The sequence below is a fragment of the Larimichthys crocea genome, chromosome XVIII (assembly GCF_000972845.2).
Source record: "Larimichthys crocea isolate SSNF chromosome XVIII, L_crocea_2.0, whole genome shotgun sequence".
NCBI classification, from domain to species: Eukaryota; Metazoa; Chordata; class Actinopteri; family Sciaenidae; genus Larimichthys; species Larimichthys crocea.
In genome coordinates, this window is record NC_040028.1 from 18,398,414 (window position 1) to 18,421,986 (window position 23,573).

General features: G+C 42.5%; 2 protein-coding genes across 2 annotated transcripts; one reads left to right on the forward strand and one right to left on the reverse strand.

Annotated features, from left to right (window-relative positions):
• The first annotated feature begins 4,978 nt into the window (after positions 1 to 4,978).
• Positions 4,979 to 10,958, forward strand: mfsd9 (major facilitator superfamily domain containing 9). Its single transcript, XM_010754377.3, has 6 exons — positions 4,979 to 5,335; positions 6,059 to 6,146; positions 6,718 to 6,761; positions 8,183 to 8,312; positions 8,862 to 9,071; positions 9,144 to 10,958. The coding sequence occupies exons 1-6, from the start codon at positions 5,249 to 5,251 to the stop codon at positions 9,986 to 9,988; spliced, it is 1,404 nt and encodes a 467-aa protein (XP_010752679.3). The 5' UTR covers positions 4,979 to 5,248; the 3' UTR covers positions 9,989 to 10,958.
• slc9a2 (solute carrier family 9 member 2) lies at positions 10,339 to 21,450 on the reverse strand. Its single transcript, XM_010754378.3, has 13 exons — positions 20,852 to 21,450; positions 20,536 to 20,750; positions 20,196 to 20,444; positions 17,714 to 17,964; positions 17,413 to 17,630; positions 16,598 to 16,797; positions 16,346 to 16,435; positions 16,188 to 16,258; positions 14,316 to 14,483; positions 14,101 to 14,206; positions 12,294 to 12,410; positions 12,041 to 12,128; positions 10,339 to 11,898 (listed from the first exon to the last, which is right to left on the reverse strand). Exons 1-13 carry the CDS (start codon positions 21,120 to 21,122, stop codon positions 11,471 to 11,473), a joined length of 2,472 nt encoding a protein of 823 aa, XP_010752680.3. The 5' UTR covers positions 21,123 to 21,450; the 3' UTR covers positions 10,339 to 11,470.
• Positions 21,451 to 23,573: the final 2,123 nt, after the last annotated feature.

Sequence of the window (23,573 nt, forward strand, 5' to 3'; positions counted from 1 at the left end):
TAATATTTATTGACTTTAATTTAATTTTTTTATAAACTTTAATGTTAATAATAATAATAATAATAATAGAATAATAAAATATAGATTTTATTTCATAGGCGCTTTTCTGTCACCAAGGACACTTAACATAAATAAAAGTAGCAGCAAAAAACAAAACAAAGAAAAAGAACCATAAAAGTACCAAATTATTTAATGTTAATATACATAATAATATAGAAATAATAATAATAATATAATAATAATAATAAGAAGATAATTTTTATTTCATAGGCGCTTCTGTCACCCAAGGACACCTTAACATAAATAAAAGTAGCAGCAAAAACAAAAACAAAAAAAAAACCATAAAAGTACCAATTACATTAATGTTATATAATAATATTAATAAACAAAATAATATCTATAAATCATAATATAATATTTTTCATAGCGGGCCTTTCTGTCACCCAAGAACACCTTAACATAATAAAAGTAGACAGCAAAAAACAAAAACACAACAAAAATAACCATAAAAGTAAAAAATTACAAGAATACAACATTAAAAAGGTTAAAATAGGACAATTTATTATTCTATACTGAGTCATGTACATTTTTTTCAAATGCACTGCTCACATGCTGATAACTCACTCTAACTCATACACATCCTGTCTGGAGTTGTACTGAGTTTTCCTTTTGCACCATCTGCTGGACAAAACGGGGCATCCAAATCAAGAAATAAAAGATGGTGCCACATGCTGTGTATTTTTTTTTACAGTAAAACCACTGTAACACATTCAAACTTAACTTAAAACATTACTATATAGGTAATTACTGTATGTATAATCATTACTACAAGTACTATGTTTGCAACCATATACAGTATTTGCAGTAGCACAGAAAGCTGCAAATGTATTAATAATAATGCCGTATGAGCATAACTCCATCAAAAGGACACATAACAATATTTTATAATTATATTCATCTGTAGAATACACAGAGTCTCATAAAGGTCACTTCTGGAGTTTTAGTTCTGTTTGAGTCACCGCATGATCTGTAAGGTTCAAAAAAGAACAGAGTTAGTTTTAGATAAGACCTGTAGGAAAATGGTCACTAGAATGATCAAACTGGCCTGAATGAAAAAGACTTTTAAAATATAAAAACATATTATAAAGATCGACATACTTTCAGATTAATTTGAAAGAAGCAGCTCTGTAGATATGAGCCCATTTATTTTAAAGGGTGGCTACTTCCGGAGCTGATAAGAGTTAATCAGCAGTCCTTATCACTCACTCCATGTTCTGTTTACCATCTTGTATGCTGCGCAAAATGACTTATTGGGCTGTGGGCTGTGACTTATATGATCACGTACAATTTGATCATCCAATATGGTATATCTGTTTTATAAACATGTTTGTCACACTGTTCTGTATCTTTATACACCATTTGACTGTCATCAGTCTATTTAATAGACGTTATGTTGTAAAGAACTCAACAGATTACACCATTGACATTCTATCTGTAATATGTAAGTCAGAGAATTGATACTGTATTTTCTACACCCACACACACTATACAGACCAGTGGATGTGGTGGATTGCCCTCTGGCTGAGGATGGCCGGTCACATCAGTGTGTAAATTTGCTGGTGTCTACATGTAGGTTCGCTGCTAAATGTGCCCCTTAGATGCTAATAAACCGACGTTCCCCTCAGCTCACACTGACTGTTACTATAAACACAAAATCAGATGTTGTTAGGTTACGCTTAATAAATGACACGACCCTTGAAGTAACAAACTGCTATTTACGTGCACCAGTTAAATTGCCTTACAGCGATGGATGCATTTGGAATAATGTTGTTTTTGTGTATTCACGGGATCTTCTAAAATAGTGTTATTTCTTTAACGACTCATTTAACTGTTTATATCCTCAGCTGATACAAGTAAACATGCATTTACAGTAATTTGACATCACCCTCATTTACAGGAAATGATAGTGGTGTGTGTCTGCTGTCATGTTTTACGTGTTCTGTTTAGAAGCTTCGGGCAGGGTGTTGTGGGATACTTTACTCCCTCCTGTCCTTTCCAGTCTCACCCTGCCCCGACATTCCGTGGTGACGGTGGGTGTCCAGTTGCCACCGGTTATTTTCGCGTTGTCCCCCCCCTTCCTCCCTTCACACTGTCCAACTGCTTCACACAGTCAACCACACAAGCGAGAGTGGAGCAGCCGCTTCAATCAGACCCCCCAAAATAGCCCAAGGGGATGGGTTGGCTGCAGACCCCAGCAAGGTCCAGAGGAGTCATGTGGTTCAACCTTGTCCTCCCATGACACAGACAGAGAGGACAGGAGAGGAGTGGAGATCCAGTGAGCCACATAAACCAACAGAACCATCTTACTCGGTGGATATACTATAGTACAGGAGGAGTGACTGTTTGCCTCTGGCTTGTCACATGCACTCACTGTAGTCGGAGGGGAAGTCGACTGAGTGTGAGCATCCAGAAGTCGAGAGGCTGGTCAATCCTGGACCATGAAGCTTAGTGTGGCGTTGTTTTTTGCAGGGCTCTTTGGGGCTTTGCAGCTGTGTTCATCCTCCTGTCGTTTGGAACTGGACTACTGGCTGCTGGCCTCAGAGAGTTGCCACCCAAACACCGACGGATCGGCGGCTCTGGTGTGGTGTGACCATAGAGGTGGGTGTTCAAACAGCAGCAGATCAGAAGGCTCAGAAATAGTCAGTTTTATTTGTTAAATATTAGTTATCATGTGATTATAAGTTGAAAAATGTTCATATTTGTAACCGTAGAAGATAAAGTTAGGTATTTTGTTCTTGCTGTAAAATCAGAAATACTCCCTTTAATTCTATTATTTGATATTTAAGCTACTGTGAAGTTGTACTCTACCCTCAATGTCTAAGGGTGGACCTTAAAACGAGAATAAAAGCCACGTCTTTCATTTTGGACACAGTTGTTCCAATCATTCTCTCAGTAATGAACTGCAGGGTGAGAGGCATCCCTGCAGGTCCCTTCATGTAATCAGACACTGTTTATGTAGTGTGTGTGCAGCTATGCAGTGATTGAGACATAGCTCGTACCATGTGCCCCTAGGATAGAAATACAATACCCAGTAGTCCCAGTGGTGTGGACTGTATTAAATATCACGGACTAGAACATACCTTTGTTTTCATAGTGGGCACCGACACTGGACTCGAGATACGATAACACCAAATAAAATCTAAGTGAGAGCATTGTAGTACATTAAATAGTTTTGTTATTCATATTATTTTTAGAGCAATAACCAACTTATTTTCCTGTGTCCCCCAACACAGGTTTAATATAGCATCATTACTGCCAAATGTTTTTATTTGAATATTTTTGAGGTGTAAAAAGGCAAAAACTTTCACAACAAAGTAATTATTAGAAGAAAATCAGAAAAATTAAAGATAATTTTGTCCAAAATAAATATTTTTATGATTCTCTCCAATCAATAATCATCTTGTGACCTCTCGAGATTCATCATAGCAGCAGTGTTTGGAGGTGCCGCCATGTTGGGAGCCACCTGCATTAATAGATTTCTTTGTATTTATATTAAAACAAACTGACAGTGCAATTGCAATGCATTTTTTCTGCTCACGTGCAAAAATAGTGACCACCAATGATGAGTGCTTCGTCAATGGAAACACCCTTGACCTGCACACACGCTCACACAGCACCAAACCAGTCCTGCACGAGGTTAGAGGCGCTTACTCAGCTCGACCCTTGACCTGAATTAGCACCTGCGGCACATACAGACACAACTGCCACACTGCTCCCACGATCCTGAGACTGCTCCCAGACTTTAACTACATCTGCACCTCATAAAAACTCTTTCTGCAGACTTTTTAAAACATAAGTCATTATTCTTTCTTTCAGCGTGGAGATGTGGTGGTGCAGACAGCCCCAGTGACATCACTCTGACAATGAGGGCTTTTTCTGGAGGTGTTCGTTTAGAGTGACGTCGGTGACGACAACTGCTCGTGGGAAGCTCTGGTTCATAAGTGAGTGGACACATGAGGAAGTTTTTTTATTAATCATTTGCCTCACTATCTCACTGTTTTTCTCTGCTTTAATTTAAAATGATGAGTTAATTGCAAAATAAACTAATTTATTAGGAATGAAAAGTCGTAACCCTACTTTGCTGCGAATTCCATTTGTACTTTTGATTGTGGCAGCAATGCACAGAAATGGCCAGAGCGGCCGCATTATGAACAATTTTCATTGTGGGTGTTACATGGTTAAACATGAAAAATATATATTCCCTCTTTTTTTGCAGACAAAAACACGAGGAAAACAGGAATCAAAATAGACTAATTACAGATAAACAGAAGATGCATCATCATCCTAAGAAAATTTCATAAAATTAGCAAAAATATTATTATTATAAGATAATAAAAAGAATATTAAAAAGGCTCTCCAGGGTCTCGATTAGGAAAGAACTGCAGCTCTACTGTGAAACAATCTTAACACACAAATTAAGGATGGATCTTTTCTGTCTTCTAAGGCGATTGTGGCGATTGCAGGAAACAGCAGCTCTGTCTCTACTACAGAAGCTTCTGATGTGTTATTATTATGTCACTAAAACTCATACGTTGCCATAGGGCTAGAAATCCCCTCATGTGACTGTTTTTGACGCCGTACCATGTGATGTTATTCTGGTCGTTTGTCAGGTGATCGTCTATTTTCTAACGGGGTGACTTTGAATGGTGGGTCATTGTCAGTGACAGCCTCCAGCACTGAGAGGACCTTGTGAGGGCTGTGGAATTTCACATGGTGGAAGAGATGAGAGATGAGTGCAGGGAAGGATATGAAAACATGAGAGAGAAACTGAAATAACATAACTTTTTGTAAAACATAAATATAACATTAAAAATATAAACATAAATTGAAAATGTTTTTAAAAAATAAACGTTTAAGAAAAAGACGTATACGTTTAGTTACGTGACGTCACCGGACGATACCAACTGTTCGCGCAGCCGCGGGGGAGTCAGTCCGGACATCGCGGAAGCTCCTCACCTGGAAAACCAACCCGGACTCGAACAGTCGGTTCATGGCAGGACGTGCGCTCCAAGCTCGTCTTTTAAAACCCTCCACTTTCCACACATGCCACCTTTGTGCGGGCGGTTAAAACGGCGCCGTTCATCTCCACCCCTTCCCCCCGGTCGCCTGTGAGAGCTCCGCCGGGGCCGCGCTGCTGTGTTTGGGATCCGCACAGTAGAGCTTCCGCTCTCAGCCGTGCAGCCACAGGATGAACAGCCAGAGATGTAGCACTTTATTTCAGAAACCAAGAGGACGGACGAGCATCATACAATGTATCTATGTGGTGGGCTTCATGGTGAGTGTGAAATGTTTCATATTTCTGTCTGTTTGTGCCATAAAACTCATGCGTGCATGCGTTATAATGCATAATATACTGTTTATATATGTAAACCCAGCATAGATGATCTTTGTACCTGCATGCATATTTATTGCAACTCAGAATAAACACACATAACTGGTTTCGATGCATGCACTAGGTGTGTAATGGATTACTAAACGAGGTGAGGTCTGGCAGATTGTTTTGTCACCTGTCAGTAAAATATGTTGCAAAGTGGACCAGTGCTTCCTTAAATTTAAAGGCTTTGCCACAAGTTACATCATAGTTATAGCCAGTGTCATTTATAAATATGATGAGAATAAATGATATGCATTGTTGTTTTAAGAGCTGACCTGCAGTCATGCTTCACAGAACTAATTTTACATTTCAGCCCGCATAGCTGGCTAAATGATCATCTAATTAAATGTGAGCAGGCATGTCAGATTTTTCCTTGGGCACAGGGAACAGACTGAAAGAAACTGCCGGGGACAGTAATGCCTCTGAAAGTTAAGCAGTTAGTGTAATGAGTTCGTGGTAGAACACTCTATGAAAAGCTGTGTGACTTCAATCAGGAGTTTGGCAAGATCTGATCTGATGTCAGCGACTCTCTGCAGCAACTGAACCCTCAAACTTTGATTTGTCTCCGTTCAGATGTTCATGAAATCCTGATAATCATGTTTCTGATTCCTTAAATTTTGTTAGGACTTGTTCGGGGTGAGCATGATCATCCCACTGCTGAGCCATCACGTGAAAGCTCTGGGAGCGAGTCCCACTGTAGCTGGGATTGTAGGTAAGTTACGTCCAGTGCAGAAAGTCTTAAAGTTTCAGCATGGAGGGATGTACTCGAGGGTCAGCCCTTAAGGGTGCATGCATAACTAGGCAAGCTGTGTCACGGGACATATTAGTGCTGAAACGATAAATTCACAAATCAGATATTTAGTCAAATACTAAGTCTTGTGTTTTCCTCATTTGCATGTATTTTCTTAAGTTGTGTTGAGCTCTCAGCGCCGCCACAGTTGTGTAAATGGTCAAGCAAGCAATAGGCTATGTTATCTAGGGCTCTGGGGAATTGTGGTTTGCATTCTACGAACTAAAAGTATAAGAATATTGGAGATAAATTAATGATAGAAGGTGGTTTATTAGCTCTAGTAAATATAACAAACTTTAGGGATGTGTAATAAGCAGCAATGTCCCGTCGTCATGTGCTGTACTTATTTTGAGCTTTGACAGTCAGGTCTTAACAGGTCAGCGTCTTGTACTGCTGAGAATCATCTTTATATCTCTATATATCTGAACACGTGGTGTCTGCTCTGTGCTTCATATGACAAATATGAATTAAAACAAATATGAAACTGTTGCAGGATCTACGTATGGGATCTTACAGCTCTTCTCAAGCACAGTAGTCGTAAGTATTGCCTTTGTTTCCTCCCTCTGAAAAAAAAGAAAAACAGCTTCAGTCTTTCCTGTTTGACAAGGCATGCTCACAGTTAGTGGCCAAAATAGCTGAGATGTCATCTCTGGTATTTCATGAAAACAATAAACACTGACTGCTTTTGGGATAGTCGTTGACGCACAATACACTCAGTCTCTGTACATTCACACACAAGCTACTCCCAGTTTGCTGTAGATATCACTCTTTTTAAACAGAAGTATTTTTTCTTTTACCCTCTGACACACCCTGACTGCACACTCAGACGTTTCAGTGAGAGAATCTTAGAGCGCCACAATGAAAAATCAAAGCCATGCTGATTAAAACCATGTCCAAGCTGTTAAGAAATTACTCCAAAATGCACATTACTCTACAATAAGCACAGCGGACACAAAAATTCTCAGCTTTCCACGTCCGTCTCCTTGCCGCCCACAGCTCCTGAAATTGGTTTAATTCTCAGGGGTCATGCGACAAATTAAACAGATAAGGAGTCATCTGTTGGCTCCCGCGTGCAGACCGACGTAGGGATATGTGAACAGCTGGGTCTCTATGATACTGCCACCAGGCTACATCCAGAACACAGCAAACTCAATTGGTCCTTATTTCATTATTTCATCAGATGTGTGTGTGTGCGTGAGGGAGAGAGAGAGAGACAGGGTGAGAATCTAATAAAGGCTTGTGTAACGGCCTGGTTCTTCTATTTAGTAGCTACACTGCATTTGTACGGAGGTGATCGGTGGGTTCAGAGCACAATCACAGGCACGGCATGTCCGAACTTTCTCCAGACATGCGCACGCTATCCAGCCACAGCAGTTCATTAACCAGAGTTGAACTCATATAAACAGACTGGTGCACATGCCTGGTTTCTGTGCGTCTGTCCCTCGAGGTCCAGACTGCTACTGCATTAAAAAAGGACAGAGTAGTTAGAGAACAAGCGCCAGCTGTGCTAATCAACTCACCTGGCGCTGCTCGCCTGAGCCGCCCTGCAGCTGGATGCCAGCTCAGCCTTGTTATTGGAGTGAGGATCCTGTCCCAGCTGACTTTGGCCAAGAGGTGGGGTACGCCTTGGACGGTCGGCGGTTCATCACAGGGCACATAGAGACAAACAACAGTTCACACTCACATTCACACCTACAGGCAATTTAGAGTCACCGGTTAAGCTGTTGAGTGCACGTCTTTGGACTGTCGAGGAGAACTCCACACGCCCAGGCGAGGTTCGAACCAGGAACCTTCTTGCCATGCCGCCTTCTACATTATCATTAATCCCAAAGCAATGATTCAGAATGGAAATGTGAGGCCTCAGCTCCACCCATCCAGATGTTCTCAAGGCCTGTACAATCTTTAGAAAACTTTAGGTTCAATACCTGTGCGTCATTTCCTGTGTGTGTGATCGGCAGGGCAGCTGGAGCGACGTGGTGGGACGGCGTTACTCGCTGCTGACCTGTCTGCTGCTGAGCGCTCTGGGCTACGGCCTGCTCGGGATGTCCACCAGCATCGCCTTGTTTGTCCTCGCGCGGATACCTGTGGGTGAGTCCCAGACTGAAGAAGACATTACAGGTGTAAATGGATGAACGGATTCCATTTGTAGCAGCTTCAGTTCCAGTTTTTGCTCTTACTGCGACGCGACACTTGAATCGAACGGCGACATAGACCTCTTACACATGATATAGGTGGAATTATATATATCTGCATTGTCACGATATTAAGGGTTCAAATTATGATGACAATAGCAGAGTATTTACCATTATCTCCTATATTTTCTTCACTGACTGTGCTTCGATAAAGAAAAGCAGAATTTTGATAAATTCATTGTTTGTTTTTGTGATTTTATGAACTTTATGAACCTTAAATAAATCTTTTTCTCCTGATTATAAATAAATAATAATAAAGTTATATATTACGGTGGTTAACAGGTACCTGCTGAACTATATAATAGTTACTTTCTTATTCAAGTTGCACTGAAAAACAGTAATCATGAGTCGTGGCATGAGAATTGACATGAAATAACAAAGCGACCGTCTGGAAGATCAGTCAGCTTCTCGCTCTCACTGTGCACTGACTGTTTTTCTGTCTCAGGGCTGTTCAAGCACTCCCTGTCCATCTGCAGAGCCCTGCTGTCTGACCTGGTGTCTGAGTCAGAGCGCCCTCTGGTGATGGGACACTTCAATGCAGCCTCCAGTGTCGGCTTCATCCTGGGTCCTGTGGTGGGTGGCTACCTCACGGAGCACGAAGGCGGCTTTTACACCTCCTCCTTTACCTGTGCAGCCATCTTCCTCATTAACGCAGGTGGGTAAAAGGTGAAACTGATTAAATCTGCATTTGAAATATTTCTCTAACGTCATGTGTTTATCATCAAAGGGCTGGTGTGGATGCTTCCATGGAGCGAGGCGCTAATTCACCGTAATCACACTAACTCCAGCAACAGCACAAGGAAAGGTTGTCACGACAACAACTGCAGTAAATCGGCTCACAATGGCTCTCACGTGATGGGAGCAGAGACTGACCCAGGCTCCAGAGCTCCAGGGAAATACAGAGGTGGTCTCAGATGGAGGGAGGTGTCTCTTCTTCAGCCTGCCTGGAGACAGCTGTACTCAGTGGGCTCCAAGATCCACATGGTGGCCTCCTCTGACATGTGGGACCTGTTCCTGGTGCGTCTGTTGATGGCGATAGCCATCATGCTTTATTACAGTAACTTCTCTCTGGCGATGGAGGAGCGTTTCTCACTCAAACCAAAGGTGACGGGTTATCTGATCAGCTATAGCAGCACACTGGGGGCGCTGGCTGGGTTCCTGGTGGGACCAGTCACCCAGCTGTATGGGAACAACATGCCCGCTCTGCTGCTTCACTCCACAGTTCTCACCTGTTCGCTCATTTTCCTGTACGCTGCTGCGCCCAGCGTGTGGCAGGTGCTGCTCACCTCCACCTTCTTTGCCATTTCCACCACTATCGGACGGACATGTATCACAGACCTGGAGCTGCAGAGAGGAGGGGTCCAGGCCAGCGGGACTCTGATCGGAGCCGGGCAGTCAGTCACAGCCGTCGGTCGAGTCGTGGCCCCTCTCCTCTCTGGTCTGGCCCAAGAGTTCAGCCCTTGCGGTCCCCCAAGTCTCGGAGTGCTCCTGGCTCTTGCGGCTGTGGGTTTATTGCTCATCAGGATCCCCAAATGGGACGGCAGAGGGATGACAAAAAAAGCCAAACTCTGAGGAACTGTATGAATTTCAAATGATGAAAGACAATGCAGAGAAGTGCTCTTTTGTTTGTAGGCCAGCTGTGAAGATGGAACAGCACAGCAGGGATGAGATTTCCTGCATCAAACGCCTCCGCAGATGCACCACAGGGTCAAAACGGCTCGTCACCACCAGCACTGCAGTCCTTCTCTCAGGAAGAGCGGCTTCAAAACTCGAGTACAGTGTCGAGGAGAAAACGGGGGCTGAGAAGTTTCACCTGCTTCCACCTGTGCTAAAGTTTGACCCGACAGAAACAAGTGGACCTCGTTTTGGCACATTTGGGATAGGTTGATTGGAAACAGTGCACATTTATTTTAATATAATTCTCTAACCACTACATTGTCCAACGTCCCTGGGGTTTGTTATCCTGCTCATGATACACTGCGAGTCACCAAAATAAAAGACAAAGACGAACCTTTCACATTCCAGGCAGTGACGCTTCATTCACAAACGAGCTGAACCGATGCTGTGGGGAAATCAGGCCGCCTGACTGTCCCAAGGTAGATCAAACTGTTGTAGTAATAATTCTAATAATTAGTTTAACACCTTTTACCTCAATGCCAGTCGTTTCTCCTAGTGCATTTCATCAGAAATGATTCCTACAGAGCACACGCTCGCTCGAGTTTCTGATTCTTGAATATCGTTTAGAGATTTGTTAATTTATCTTAAGCTGTGTTAAAATGAAGTATGTGTTGTATACTGAACACCACTGTTAGAAACCCAAATGTTAAGGAGGAGAATGTATGTAAAGCAGTCATCGAATCCATGAAGCACATGCCAGATTCATGCCAAAAGTCACAAGGAATAAACAATATTTTGTACGCCAGTCTGCAGTGTTTTGAGTTGTATGTGAAACATTTATCACATTTATGAGTTTACCTGTATCCCATGGTTAGAAAATGCTTGGTAATTTTCATGACCTTAGAAAATTTATTACAAAAAAAAAGAAAATGTAGTGTGCACAGTGAGGTACATCAGTGTAACAGACAGTCCCAGGTGTACCGCACAGCAACAGTTATATTAAACATAACACGGCCTTTATACAAACCTGTATCAGCACACAGCTTTCACACATTATAGGCAATAAAAAAAACAACTAAATTCTAATCTTTACATGTAATGACTAAGAAATAAAATAGTTTAAATTACGTTGTCTTTAAACATTTTTAAAAGAAGTCCTACGGGAAGATATTTAAAATCACACTGATGTCAACGATGACGGCTGAAATTGTCAGAATTATACACAGTTCCTTCATTATAGTGCACTTACTGTCCGTACTGGCTCATTTTGGAGGGTGCTTCACCTCTTATAAGAAACAACCAGACCTCCAGTGTTAATTTACTCGGCTTCTTTGTGGTATGAATACCCAGTTTTATGTAGAGACTCTGGAGCTGCTCGAGATCCTGAGACTCAATCTGTGGCAGTCCAGCTGCTCTCTGAAAGCTCAGGGTTGTTTTTTACATCTTCTTCGGGTTCCACTGAGGCCGTCTGAGCAGAGGGTTCTGCGCTGCACTGTCTCTGGGTTCAGCAGCCCAGGCTGGAGTTGGAGATGAAGGCTGCCGCTCCTCCTCCTCCTGCCCTGCTGCTTCGTGATGCCCATTTCTGAAGTTATCAGCTGAGCCGCTGTCAGCAGAGGAGTGGGGGTGACGGCGGGGAGCGGGAACGCGCGAGTCACTGGCAGAGGAGTTCGCTCTGGGCGTGCCGCGCCCTGTCCTGCCTCTTTCCCCCACTCTGCTTTCGTTCAGCGTGTCGACGGACGGCGCCTCTTGCAGGGTGTCCAACCGCTGCAGAGGCATCATGGCTCTGGAGGAGGACGAGCGCGAAGGCTGCCGAAACCGAGAGCGACTGGAGGGGTACGCCACCTCCGACATCGTTTCCTGATCATCTGGGAAGAAAATGAATATTTCACTGTAAACATACTGTGGCTTCAATGAAGAGCTCATTCACAAATCTGACAAAAGCTGTGAAATACAGTTTTCATCTACTTAAAGGGAAATAAAAGGGTGGATGCTATGGAAGAAGCTTACCTGTGTAGCTCAGCCTCTTGGGAGGAAATTTAGAGTCCAGACTTTGGCCAGCAGGAAGTGACAAGTATTTGTGAGATCTGGGCACCACCTGAGAATAACATGGAGATGAAAGTGGGGAGGATGAGCAAGAGATGGATAAAGAAAGCTCATGTTTGATTTGGATTCTCTCATGTCAGGTTAGGATTAGTGGAGAGATAAGAGATGCATAGTTTGCCCCGTAAATACCAGCCATAGTTGGAGATTTCCTGCTTACCGTTGTCTGAAAGCTGCCGGGTCGGAGGCTCCTGCGGATGCTGGCATGCCGTCTGATCAGGATCTCTTTTGTGTGGCTGTCGTTGGGCAGTGTGTGCTTACCTGTGTACGCCACCGTCTGGTTACAACACAAACAAACAAACAAACAAAAAGGACATAAAGACATGATCACACAGCAGATATATAGACCACTTCTGTACGTAATAAAGTCACTTCACAGGTTCTTAACATCCACCATCTCCATCTACAAAGGCCGAGTCAGTTAAGATGCTTTGAGAGGAAATATCACTCTTTACAGCTCAGATTACTCAACCAAAACTGGCCACACCTGTTTGAGCCACAAAGGTTCAGTGTCTCCGTTTATACTGTCAGGTTGCCACACTAACCTCTTCAATGCAGAACACCCATCACTGTCAACACAGACCTTTCTGGTCGTTAGGCCGAAAACAAACATTGTAAAGGTTGGCATTGTTCTTTATGGAAATGTCTTATATCAGCAAAAACACTATCTATTTCACAAGACATCAAACTGGTCAAAGAACAGAACCCAATTTAATATTCTCGTCTTCCCGGCTTTCCAAATGAAACCCTCAGGGTGTCAAAAACAAAACCTCGTGTTCAAACAAATAACGCCGCAGACAGAACGTGACGCAGGATTTGTGAGAGACGCGACTGTTAAATACATGAAACGCAGAGAGCCGGCGGCTATTAAGACAATCAGACAGTTTGTCTGCTTAAGAACAGAAGCACATGCTCCTTATTTGTCTCCACACATCAAAGCGTCTTCTGTTCTAAAAACAGAAAAAAAAGAAAAGGTGATGTCATGTCACGAATGGAAAAGTACTGCTGGCCACAGTCTGAGGCCACGCAAAACAGGTCTGAGTTTCAGTGCTTGGAGTAATCACATCGCTGTGTGTGTCGGTAAGGCGTCACACACACTAAAAAAATTCTTGTTACACGGAAACTGGGACGAAATTGACGTCTGCGCACCGTCAGACAATTCTGTCTAATAAGCAGATATTATAGGAATGCTCTCAACAAATATTACATTTGGCTTTATTTAAAGTTGGAACATTCCGTGTAGAGGAGTTCATGTGAGACCGGGATGCAACTAAGACAAACAGAGTTCAGATTTCACACCGCTGTATGTACTGTAAGCAGCTCAGAGTTTACAACAACAACAGCAAAATGCAAATGCATGAAGACTGGAGGTAGCTTCCCGCCTTTAGACCTGCATTACCAGTACTTAAGTAAATATACATGCGTATTATCAGAGCTTTAAGTAGCAAAAGTACGTCTACACAAGTATACATGACATTACTGGATTGTTAATACTGATGCAGCATGTGTCCCTGTTTAGGTGGAGAAGACATTATCTACTTTATTTATAGTTTAGTCCAGTGGTTTTCAAGCTATGGGTCTGGGCCCCACAAAAGGGTCATAAAATAAATCTCAGCGGTCGTCATGATTAATAGGAGATTTAAAAAAAAGAAAAATCCAAGTTCTCCTTTATGTTTTTTGTGAAATATCGGAAACTTTCACCTCTCTAAGATTTAAACAGAACTGCTAACAACTCAAAAGGCATCTGAAATGTGAGAAACCACCGGTTTAATCTTTGTGTTTTATACGATTGTATTTTTAAAATTGAAAACTAAGTAGTTCCTTCTGAAATGTAGTAAAGTAGAAATATAAAGTAGCATCAAATGGAAAGTACAGTAACTGTACTGAAATATGAAAGTATTAAAAGTATTCAAAAGATTAATGATGTGCAGTTAACCTGACTATTATTTGATAATTTAGTTTCTTACCCGTTGTCTGATCTTGTACATGTTCTTGGACAGGATGTCATGCATGTTCCTCAGATCAGCAGCGAGGAACTTCCTCTTCGGTTTAGCAGAGCTTTTCTTCTCCTCACTAAAAGACAGAAAGAAAAAAAAAACAGAAATTAAGAGAAAACTTTGATCTGAACATACAATAAAGAAGGTGGCATGACAGCCGGAGATACACGATGAAGGTTTCATACTAGAGAGAGACGATGGACGGAGCAGCACTGATGTCTCCAGCCACCGTATCCAGGATCTCCATGGCGTTCTGCAGTTCTAGCTTCTTGTACAGCGCCACGATACTGGACTCGGCCCGGTTGTCTCGGATCAGGATCCTCCGAAGGATTCGGTTGTTGAACTTCATAAACCTGACACGGAGAGAGAGAGAGAGGATTGCACTGATTGGTTTGTGTAAAACAGGCTCTGCTGCAGTGAAATGAACGAAAAATATCCAGAGTCAGAAAATATTTTGTGTGTGTGTGTGTCGGCTCTGTACAAATTGGATTAAAACCGACACAGTCATGAGGTTTAACAATAAGGTTTGTGTTATTCTATAGTTTTTTTATTCATCAACAAATCTCCTGAAAAGATTAAAACCAATGTGTTTATGATAAAGGAGCACGTCAGCGAGTATTGATGTGCTTTTAATAGCTTGGACAACAGTGGAGCTCTGTGGCGCAGAGGAATTAACTAAATCACACTATGGCTACACAAACAATGCTTGTTAATGGGATAAATTCATTGTTGGCTTTTGGTATATTCCCAGGATTTGTTGACAGTAAGAAAACATAAAACACAGAGTCATCAGGCTAATCCTTTAAAGTGATGAGCCTAATTTTCACCTTTTATTTTATTCATAATTTTTTTGTGTATAGCAGAAGATTATTTATTATTGTAGCTTTTCAAAGATACTTATCTATGTGCATCAGTAATTCTGCTGCTGTGACATCTACATGAGATGAATTATTTTTATTTTTTGCATGTTTTGGAGTTCAGTTAGTGACTCTCTGTAGTGAATCTCTGACCCACGTCCAGCAGCAGACACTTGGTATCTTCTCTGATAACGCTGTCTGTCTGTCTACAACCCCAAAACAAACATTTCTCTGTCCTAATACCCTCTGACTGCTGTTTGTGTTCCCTGCATGTTTTAACTTGTAAAAATCTACATTTTCAGACTTGACAAACCTGTCTCACAAGACAAACACAAAGAAAAAAAAGCTGTTAGGTGGTGAAGGAAAACTGGAGAGGGACAAAGGGAGAAGTGAGAACAGCAGAGATTAAAGGAGGAAAGTGTGTGCGGTTTCATATATGATTAAAATAATGTAAAATATGTATGTGTAAGTGTTTAGATTGACTATGACTGTATACACAACATTTATTGTATAATAATAATAATAATAATAATAATAATAATAAAACTTAAAAGTATGTCCTATACATGATATATCACTGGGTTTATAACATATTATGAATTATTAGAAATAATCATAATATGTAACGCCCACAGAAACTATACCCAAACCAAGTTTGTCATAGCAGGTGCACATATTATTATTTTTTATATATTCTGACTCAGAGACAAATGGCACATAAACCCATTTATGGCCTTTTCACAAAAATAACATTTTAACTAAACTTAAACAATGACAATATTACTTCAGAATTGTAAATGATAGTATCGTAGTAGTAGAGTGAAAACAGTACCAAAACACTTCAACACCACGCATCAACGCAATGCAAATACTTAAATTAACATACTTGCCATGTGCTTGGTGTGTGTGGGGAAAGTATTCAAAAGAGGCTACGAGGAACCAAGTGAAACATTAGGAAAACACGCAGCTGATGGAGGAAGCTGAACGTGACTCAGGACTGAGAACAATAACACTGTTGAACAAAACCACAATGAGGTGGAACTGAGAGCAGATAAAACCGCCACCTCTGATCCGGTTTCACTGCAGGTTCCTTCACTTCAAACGTGGTGATATGAAGCATGTAAGATGAGGTGAGTAATGCGTATGTTTACACTGGTTATTCATGAGCAACATGTGGTAAATAAAAGCTAAAGTTCTTACTTGTCCTTCCAGTAGAAGTGGCTCCACTGGCCACAGAGGTCTTCTATGCCGGCTATGGTGTGCTCCATGAGCTGAGAGCAAAGTGAGACCGGTTAACACCGCGTGCAAAGAAAACATACCGCCTGCTACATGTGCAACAATCATAATCTGCGACATACCCTGCAGTGAACCTCCACATTGATGGTGTCAAGGTTGCGGTTTGTTCTGCGGACGTTGATGAACTCAATCAAAGGTCGAATGCTGATGCCCTGTGGAGAGAGAAAGATCAGAGATGAAGCAGAAGAAACACTGGAGGACTTCACTGCTTCTCTCTGACTGAGGCTCTACCACGTTACCTGCAGACAAACGCTAATACGAATCATTATTTGCAACAAACAACTGTGCAAGATGGTTTTGCAGACACCCCTTACCTGAAGAAATACAGTGAAGAGGATGATGGTGATGGTGGCAGTGACGAAGAGCTTCTTGCGGCCGATGTTATCGGGAAGAGTGAAGACCAGGGCGAATGAAATCGCTCCTCTCAGACCGCCGTAGGCCAGACCGAACTGATCTTTTAAGTTAAACGGGATGGTGCGGAAAGGGTTGATGATCTGAGTCAGCACCAGGACACCTTGGGAAGGAAGAACTGTCATGATTATTATTCTCCAATGAATCAAGTGTGTTATGCAAAAAGGAGTCACCCGACTGCAGTTCAAGTCAGCTCTGCCGAGCATTGTAGCATCTTTCAGCTCGTTGTTTTGGTTTCGGGACACTAAACTGTACACTGTACACTAACTACCCAGCACTGAACAGTGTCTATTAAAGCTTTTATCCACTAAATTTTGCCGTATTAGCCAATATCTGCTTAAGGAGTTGGTGGAGACCAAAATAGAGCTAAAAGGTGAGTGGATATTTGCGAGGTTTCAAGCATGTTTCACCTCTAACTGCACCTGTAATCACACCCAACAGTGACATAAAAGGGTCCTAGAGTACACTTATACATCACTGTAGCAGGGTGAGAAGTTAAACCAAAGGAAAAGAGCTAAATATCTTTGGATTAAGTCACTCTTTAATTCAGTATTTTGATATTTGTTGAACTGTTGGAACAGTGTGCACAGGACATAAACAGAACTAGTGGTCAGAGACTCCACAGGGGACCTTTAATCCTACAGCAAGACCAACAGATGCCAAGTCAAACAAAACATGACCTCCAACATGACCCAGATACCCCCTGCCCGCTGCTTACCAAGACCTCTCCAGACAAAAGCAAACAGCAACGTGAACAGGATGTAGCCCCAGTTCCACTCGTGCTCCGTCGTGATGGTGACGACCCCGAGGAAGAAGAAGATCAGCGTCTCGGAGATGGAGCCGAGCATCTTCACCACATGGCGGATGGTTGTGCAGGAGCGCTGTGAAACATTTTCCTCCACGTAGTACTTCATGGTGAGGGCACAGGTCACGATGCTGTAGAACAACACAGACGGCTGTGTTTGGATGTATTCTTTACACAAATTTGAACCTGGAAAAAAAAGTTTAAATCTACTCACGCCATGATGGACGAGATAGCGAACAGCTCGGCCACCAGATACGCCAGGTAGCTGTACATGAATATGAAGAGCGGCTCGATTTCTCGGACCTTGGAGGTGAATCTGGTGGTGAAGGCAGCGACGAAGCCGAACAGGATGCCGAAGCCCATTCCGCCTAGCCCGACCACGAAGAACCTTGCCACCCCGAGGAAAACATCCACCGGCTCCACGACTGGCATTTCCGCCACAAAGTTGAACATGTTGTACAACACCTGAAAACATGCACACACACACACACACACACATGCTTTCATATGCAGCTTTGTGTGCACAAGAGATCATGGGTGGTGTCCACAGACAAAGCTGTGGCGGTGTCAGGGGCTGTGGCCTCTAATGACAAAGTTGCAGATAACAGTGATTTATTGAAATATTTACTCAGCCCTGTTTGCAATTTGATAATCTCATTTCACCAAGCACGCTGAATGACTCACGGAAAAAAAGGAGCATTTGCCAGAGCGACCGGCCTTGTTCCTTTTTTCTTTGAATCTTAATCTTGTATTCATGCTGCTTTAAATCTGCTGTATCACTGCACAAAACTATTGACAGTAGGTTTCCAGAGAGCAACACACTGTGTGACATTCGTTCAGCTCTAATTTAATCGGCAGGGGAAACTGTGGCGTCTCATTTACATCCTGGAAATGTTTTAATGTTTACTTGCAAACAGCTTTTCAAAATAAAGTTTCCCAGCAACAAACAGTGTGGCCAACTTCCTTATTATGAGAGGACTCTCACATATTCCTCAGCCTGTCTGAAGCACTCAGTCAACAAGGTTAAAAAGATTTTAAAAGGCTAAATGTTTTCTGGCCACTGTAGTTTTTTATTCTTATTTTGGGGACTATTTTCAGCTACAGGTTTGGTGCACCAGTGAGTATCATCGGGATGGTGTTCAGTATGTTGCTTTTATTGTAATGAAGGTCACTGTTTTTTTATAAACAAAACCAAACAAAGTGAAACTTGTGATATTCTAAATGTAAATTCAATGAAAAGACCGAAACCAATGAGCAGAGCAGCCTGTGTGAAGCAAAAAAACATCAACAAGTTTAAAAGGTTTTGAAAGAATAATTGGTGCACCGGTGAAAATTATCAGGACGTACAGTTTGTGGTATTTATTGGAATGATGCCATTATTTTTAAATAGTTTTAGGACAGAAATGAAGTCCTATGGCACACGGAATAAGCAAAGGTTTGGCTACAAAGACAATACTCGTATGTTGTTGTTTTCTTCCATGGGGTTTGTTGTTAATAAGAAAAATACAGAAACTGAAGCCTTTGAAAGATCAGGCGACCTTTTTTAACGTTTATTAAAAGTAGATCGGTGCACGGAGCACGGCAACAACTGTTCCCTGTTTTAAATTTGCATATTTAGGATGATCTAACATCCTAACTAGTGACTGCAGGGCGGCTCAGACGGATTTTTTAACGTCTGACAAACATCACGATCGGGTTTGATGAGCGTAATCCTGCAATAAGAAAGCTCTCTGCGCGGACCACGAGTAAATCCTTCCTGAGTAAATGTTTGTCTTCACTTTTCAGCTCCGCTACTGTGTGTAGCAGACAAAAGGGTCACCACACCAAAAGTAAGAGCCGGTTAATGTAGGTGGGTGGGTAAAAGGTAAAAAGGAGGGGTGGGTGGGTAGAGGGTGTGTTTGAGCACAATAAAAGAAGAGAACGAGGGGAGGGAAATTTGAGCATGTGCTTCAGACAAGTTTCAGATGAGGATGTGTGTTTTTTGTGTTGACTCCACCCATACAGCCAAATACAGCAGTGACCTCAGAAACTGGTTGAGCAGCATCTGAGGGCACCGATTTACATCTCTAACAACATTCCCTTGCTTACATCTTTTTTTTTTTTCCTGAAGTAATTTATCTCTTTAGCGATCCTTGCCAGTGCACAGACGTTTCGCCTCCCACACATTATGTTCTCATAGATGCACACTAACCTAGAACACAGAGCGAAACAAACGGTACAATATCTGGGCGAAACCCGAGCTGAGCCTTTAGAGAAAGAATAGAAAAGCTTCAGACAACATGATACTGGAGCTGCCATTTCATATAATAGCAGTCTTGAGATTAAGGGTCCAAACTAGATAAAATGGTAGGTGTGAAGAGAATAGTTAGTTCGACATAGGCGCTTTGTGGCCTCCATATCGATCAGGAAATTTGGTTGCACCCACATTAGTTCCCAATTAACTTTCATGTGAGGGCCCTTTGGCCTGTTGGGCCCCTAAGTGCACCCTCAAGGTGTAAATCTGCCCTATTATCGTTTTAGTTTGAAATGGCACCGTGCTCATTGCTCAGCATGTTTTCATAACAAGCAGTAGCCCATAGGAATCCAAAGAAGGCCAACATGTTGCAGCAAGCCTCAGCTTGGTGTGCAAGCTGCTTCCAAGCACAACAAACAGCCGAGACACACAAGTTCTGTGGCCTCGGTGTCAGCCCACTCACCACAGTGACGGCGTCATTGAAGAGGCATTCCCCAAACACCACGATGTAGAGCTGCTCGTTCACGGACACGTCCTCGAACACGCTCAGCACAGCCACGGGGTCCACGGCCGAGATGATGGTGGCGAACAGCAGGTTCTCCTGGAGGTTGATCTCCTGCACACCAAACGCCTCGATCTGACATATGGCGAAGAGAGACATGCCGATGCCGATGCTGTTCCACAGAGTCCCCACCACTGCAAACCACAACACCTGCAAACACAGAGGGGAGAGTGTCAGATCGTCATTATGTGAGAACAAGAAGGTGCAAAAATCTGTGAGCTGTGGCTAGTTTGTGACAGACCGTGCCGATGTTCTCGAAGAAAGGCCTGGTGGGCATGAAGTACCCCGAGTCCAGGACGATGGGGGGCAGCATGTAGAGGAAGAAGACATTGGTGGTGAGCACAGCAGGGGGCTCCTCGTTAACAGAGTACATGATGGCCCCCACAATCAGACCAATGCTGATCAGAAGGCAGGACTCTGGCACCCAGATGGTGATCTTGTGGTACACATGGAAACCTGAGGAAGGAACCCGGCTGATGAGAAGGAAGTAGAGCTCACCTGCATACTTTACACCTATCATATGTTAGAAAGAAGCAGCTTGAGCATGTGTTACTCACCAATCTTTGCGAACGAAGCCAGCAGCACCCACAGTGTGATCTCAAATGGTATCTGTATTCTTGTGTAATCCATTGTAAAAACGGGTAAATTTGCCTTTTCCGCGTCTGGGAAGGCCTGAGGGCCATCAGGCTTAATCTGGGGCACGATGGTGACACCGCTGCTCGGTTTGGGTGGGATTTCTGGGATTTCTCCTCTGGAGCCATGAAGGAGACTTAAACATATGACAACAAAGAGTAAAAATCCACTTCCTTTGGAAATGCGTAAATCCATTGCGCACGAAATAATCCACAGCGATCCAAATCTATGTGGATATCAGTATCACTCCATCCAACTTCACAGCCGCAGAGAGAAAAGTCAGCAGAGGTGAGAACAAACTCAGCCTCTCCTCTCAAAGTTGACACAAAGTTCTCACTCCGCCATCATCTCAGATCTCCAGCACTGATCATTTACTTCTTCTTCTTCTTCTGGAGAGCTCGCGTTTGTTTGTGATCCGTGTTAATCTCCCTCAAACTGCGGTGAACACACCTGTGGTCTACCTACGGCGCGCCCACGAGTTCCGATCCGATACAGGCTGGGCGCGGTCCCGTGCGCCGCTCTGATTGGTTGTTACCTGGAGCTGATAAAAAAAAAGGGTGGGACAGGCACCACTTGAAGTTTCGGTGACACCAGTTTCCCTGAAGTGCCAAGTCTCACCTGTAACTCTGATACAGACAGATGAATAAATTGATTATAAATTACAGAAAGCAAAGGTTAGAGAGAGAAGAACTGAAATGTGAAATTAATTTATATATAAATCATTGTTTTCCTTTAACATTTGCAACATTTAACCAGTTTACCTCTTAAATTTCACACTGATGACAACAAAGGTGTTCACAGCATCATTGGACAGTTTGTCAAATCTGTAAATCTCACCAGGAAATAAAGAATATACAAAGATAAAATGTTAGTCTTGACAATATGTTTTAAATTGTTCAGTCTGTTGAGATTATTCATTGTCTCTTCTACAAGAGGGTCAAACTGTCAGAACAGAGTAGACACAATAAGAAAGGGCACGAGAGGTATGAAAGACAGAAACTCGACTGATTAAAACATGTTTGTACGTCTAAAATATGAGGCACTGAATTCAAAGTTATAACTCTGAGGTGGATGCGTGCAGCAGCTGATGCAGGAGCGTCGTGTTCATGGCTCAACATGTTGTAACCTCCATTTTTTTGGCCTCCATAATCAACATCTGGATCTCCATGTGAGAGGGGAGTAGCATTTCACAGGTGGGTTAATAATTTTGATGTCGAATCTGATCATTTCTCACCTGTCCATAAGAAGTTGGACTAATCAGAAGGTTGACTTAGTATCTCAAAATTATGATTTTGTGTCACCGAAGTTTATAACCTTTAACTTTTATTTTCCAGGTCTGTGCACACACAGAAAGAATCTGACTCTGGTTTCACTCAGTGTGCATACACAGATAGAAACAAGGAGCTCGACAGACTGACATAAACATTAAACTATTATGTACAGATATATTCAAGTATTTAGATCTATAGAGATCTGCAGAGTGCAAAGATGCTAAAATAAATATAATTTATGTAGCGGGTTGTATTATGTGCATGGGATAGGTGGATATGACATTATATATGGTATGAACTGCATGAGACGTTTGTGCATGAGTGACGATATTTACACGTTTAAACAGTGAGAATAAATATTTGATTGTTCCTAACACTGTGTGTCTGATGTTAACTCTTCATCACAGTGATGCCTCCCAGAGTGGAGAAGTTGAAACGGGTCACGTCCAGAATGTGATGTGATGAAGCTGCAGGGATGTTTACTGACTCTTCTGAATGTTCTGAATGGAGGTGCAGGATTTCTGATGTAGTCTGTCACTGTCCTGTTTGATGGCAGTGATGGATGGACAGAGAGTGTAGAGGTCGAGTGTCCTGAGCTGGTTCTTCTTGATGACGGTGTCTGTGTTGGACTCCCACTTTAGGTCCTGTGGTGTTGTGGATCCTAAAAAGTTTCTCCTCAGTGTTAATTCACATTTTATTCAATTCAATTTAATTCAATTCAAGAGTTTATTGTCATTGTCCAAAGGCAAAGAAATTGTGTGTGCAGCACAACACAGAGCTAGTAGTAGTTAGATAGTTAGTTAGAAGTTAGAGGTGCCAGTGCCCCCCTCTCCAGTTCCCCTTAAAGTGCAGGGGGGGTACAGGCTGTTGGCCAGCCTTTAAGTCCGGGTCTGAATGGACCTGTATCTTCTACCTGAGGACAGCAGTTTGAACAGATGATTGGCAGGATGGTGGCAGTCATGCAGGATTTTTTGTACTCTTCGTAGACAGCATGTGGTGTAGATGGTACTGATCTCTGGGAGAGACATCCCAGTGATTTTCCCTGCTGGGAAGTGATGGATGGACAGACAGTGTAGGGTGGAGTGTCCTGAGCTGGTTCTTCTTGATGTGGTGGTCTGTGTTGGACTCCCACTTCAGGTCCTGTGGTGTTGTGGTCCTAAAAGTTTCTCCTCAGTGTTAATTCACATTTTATTCAATTCAATTTAATTCAATTCAAGAGTTTATTGTCATTGTCCAAAGGCAACGGAATGTGTGTGCAGCACAACCCAGAGCTAGTAGTAGTTAGATAGTTAGAAGTTAGAGGTGCCAGTGCCCCCCTCTCCCGTTCCCCTTAAAGTGCAAAGTGACAAGATAAGTGACATTTGTGACAGGCAGG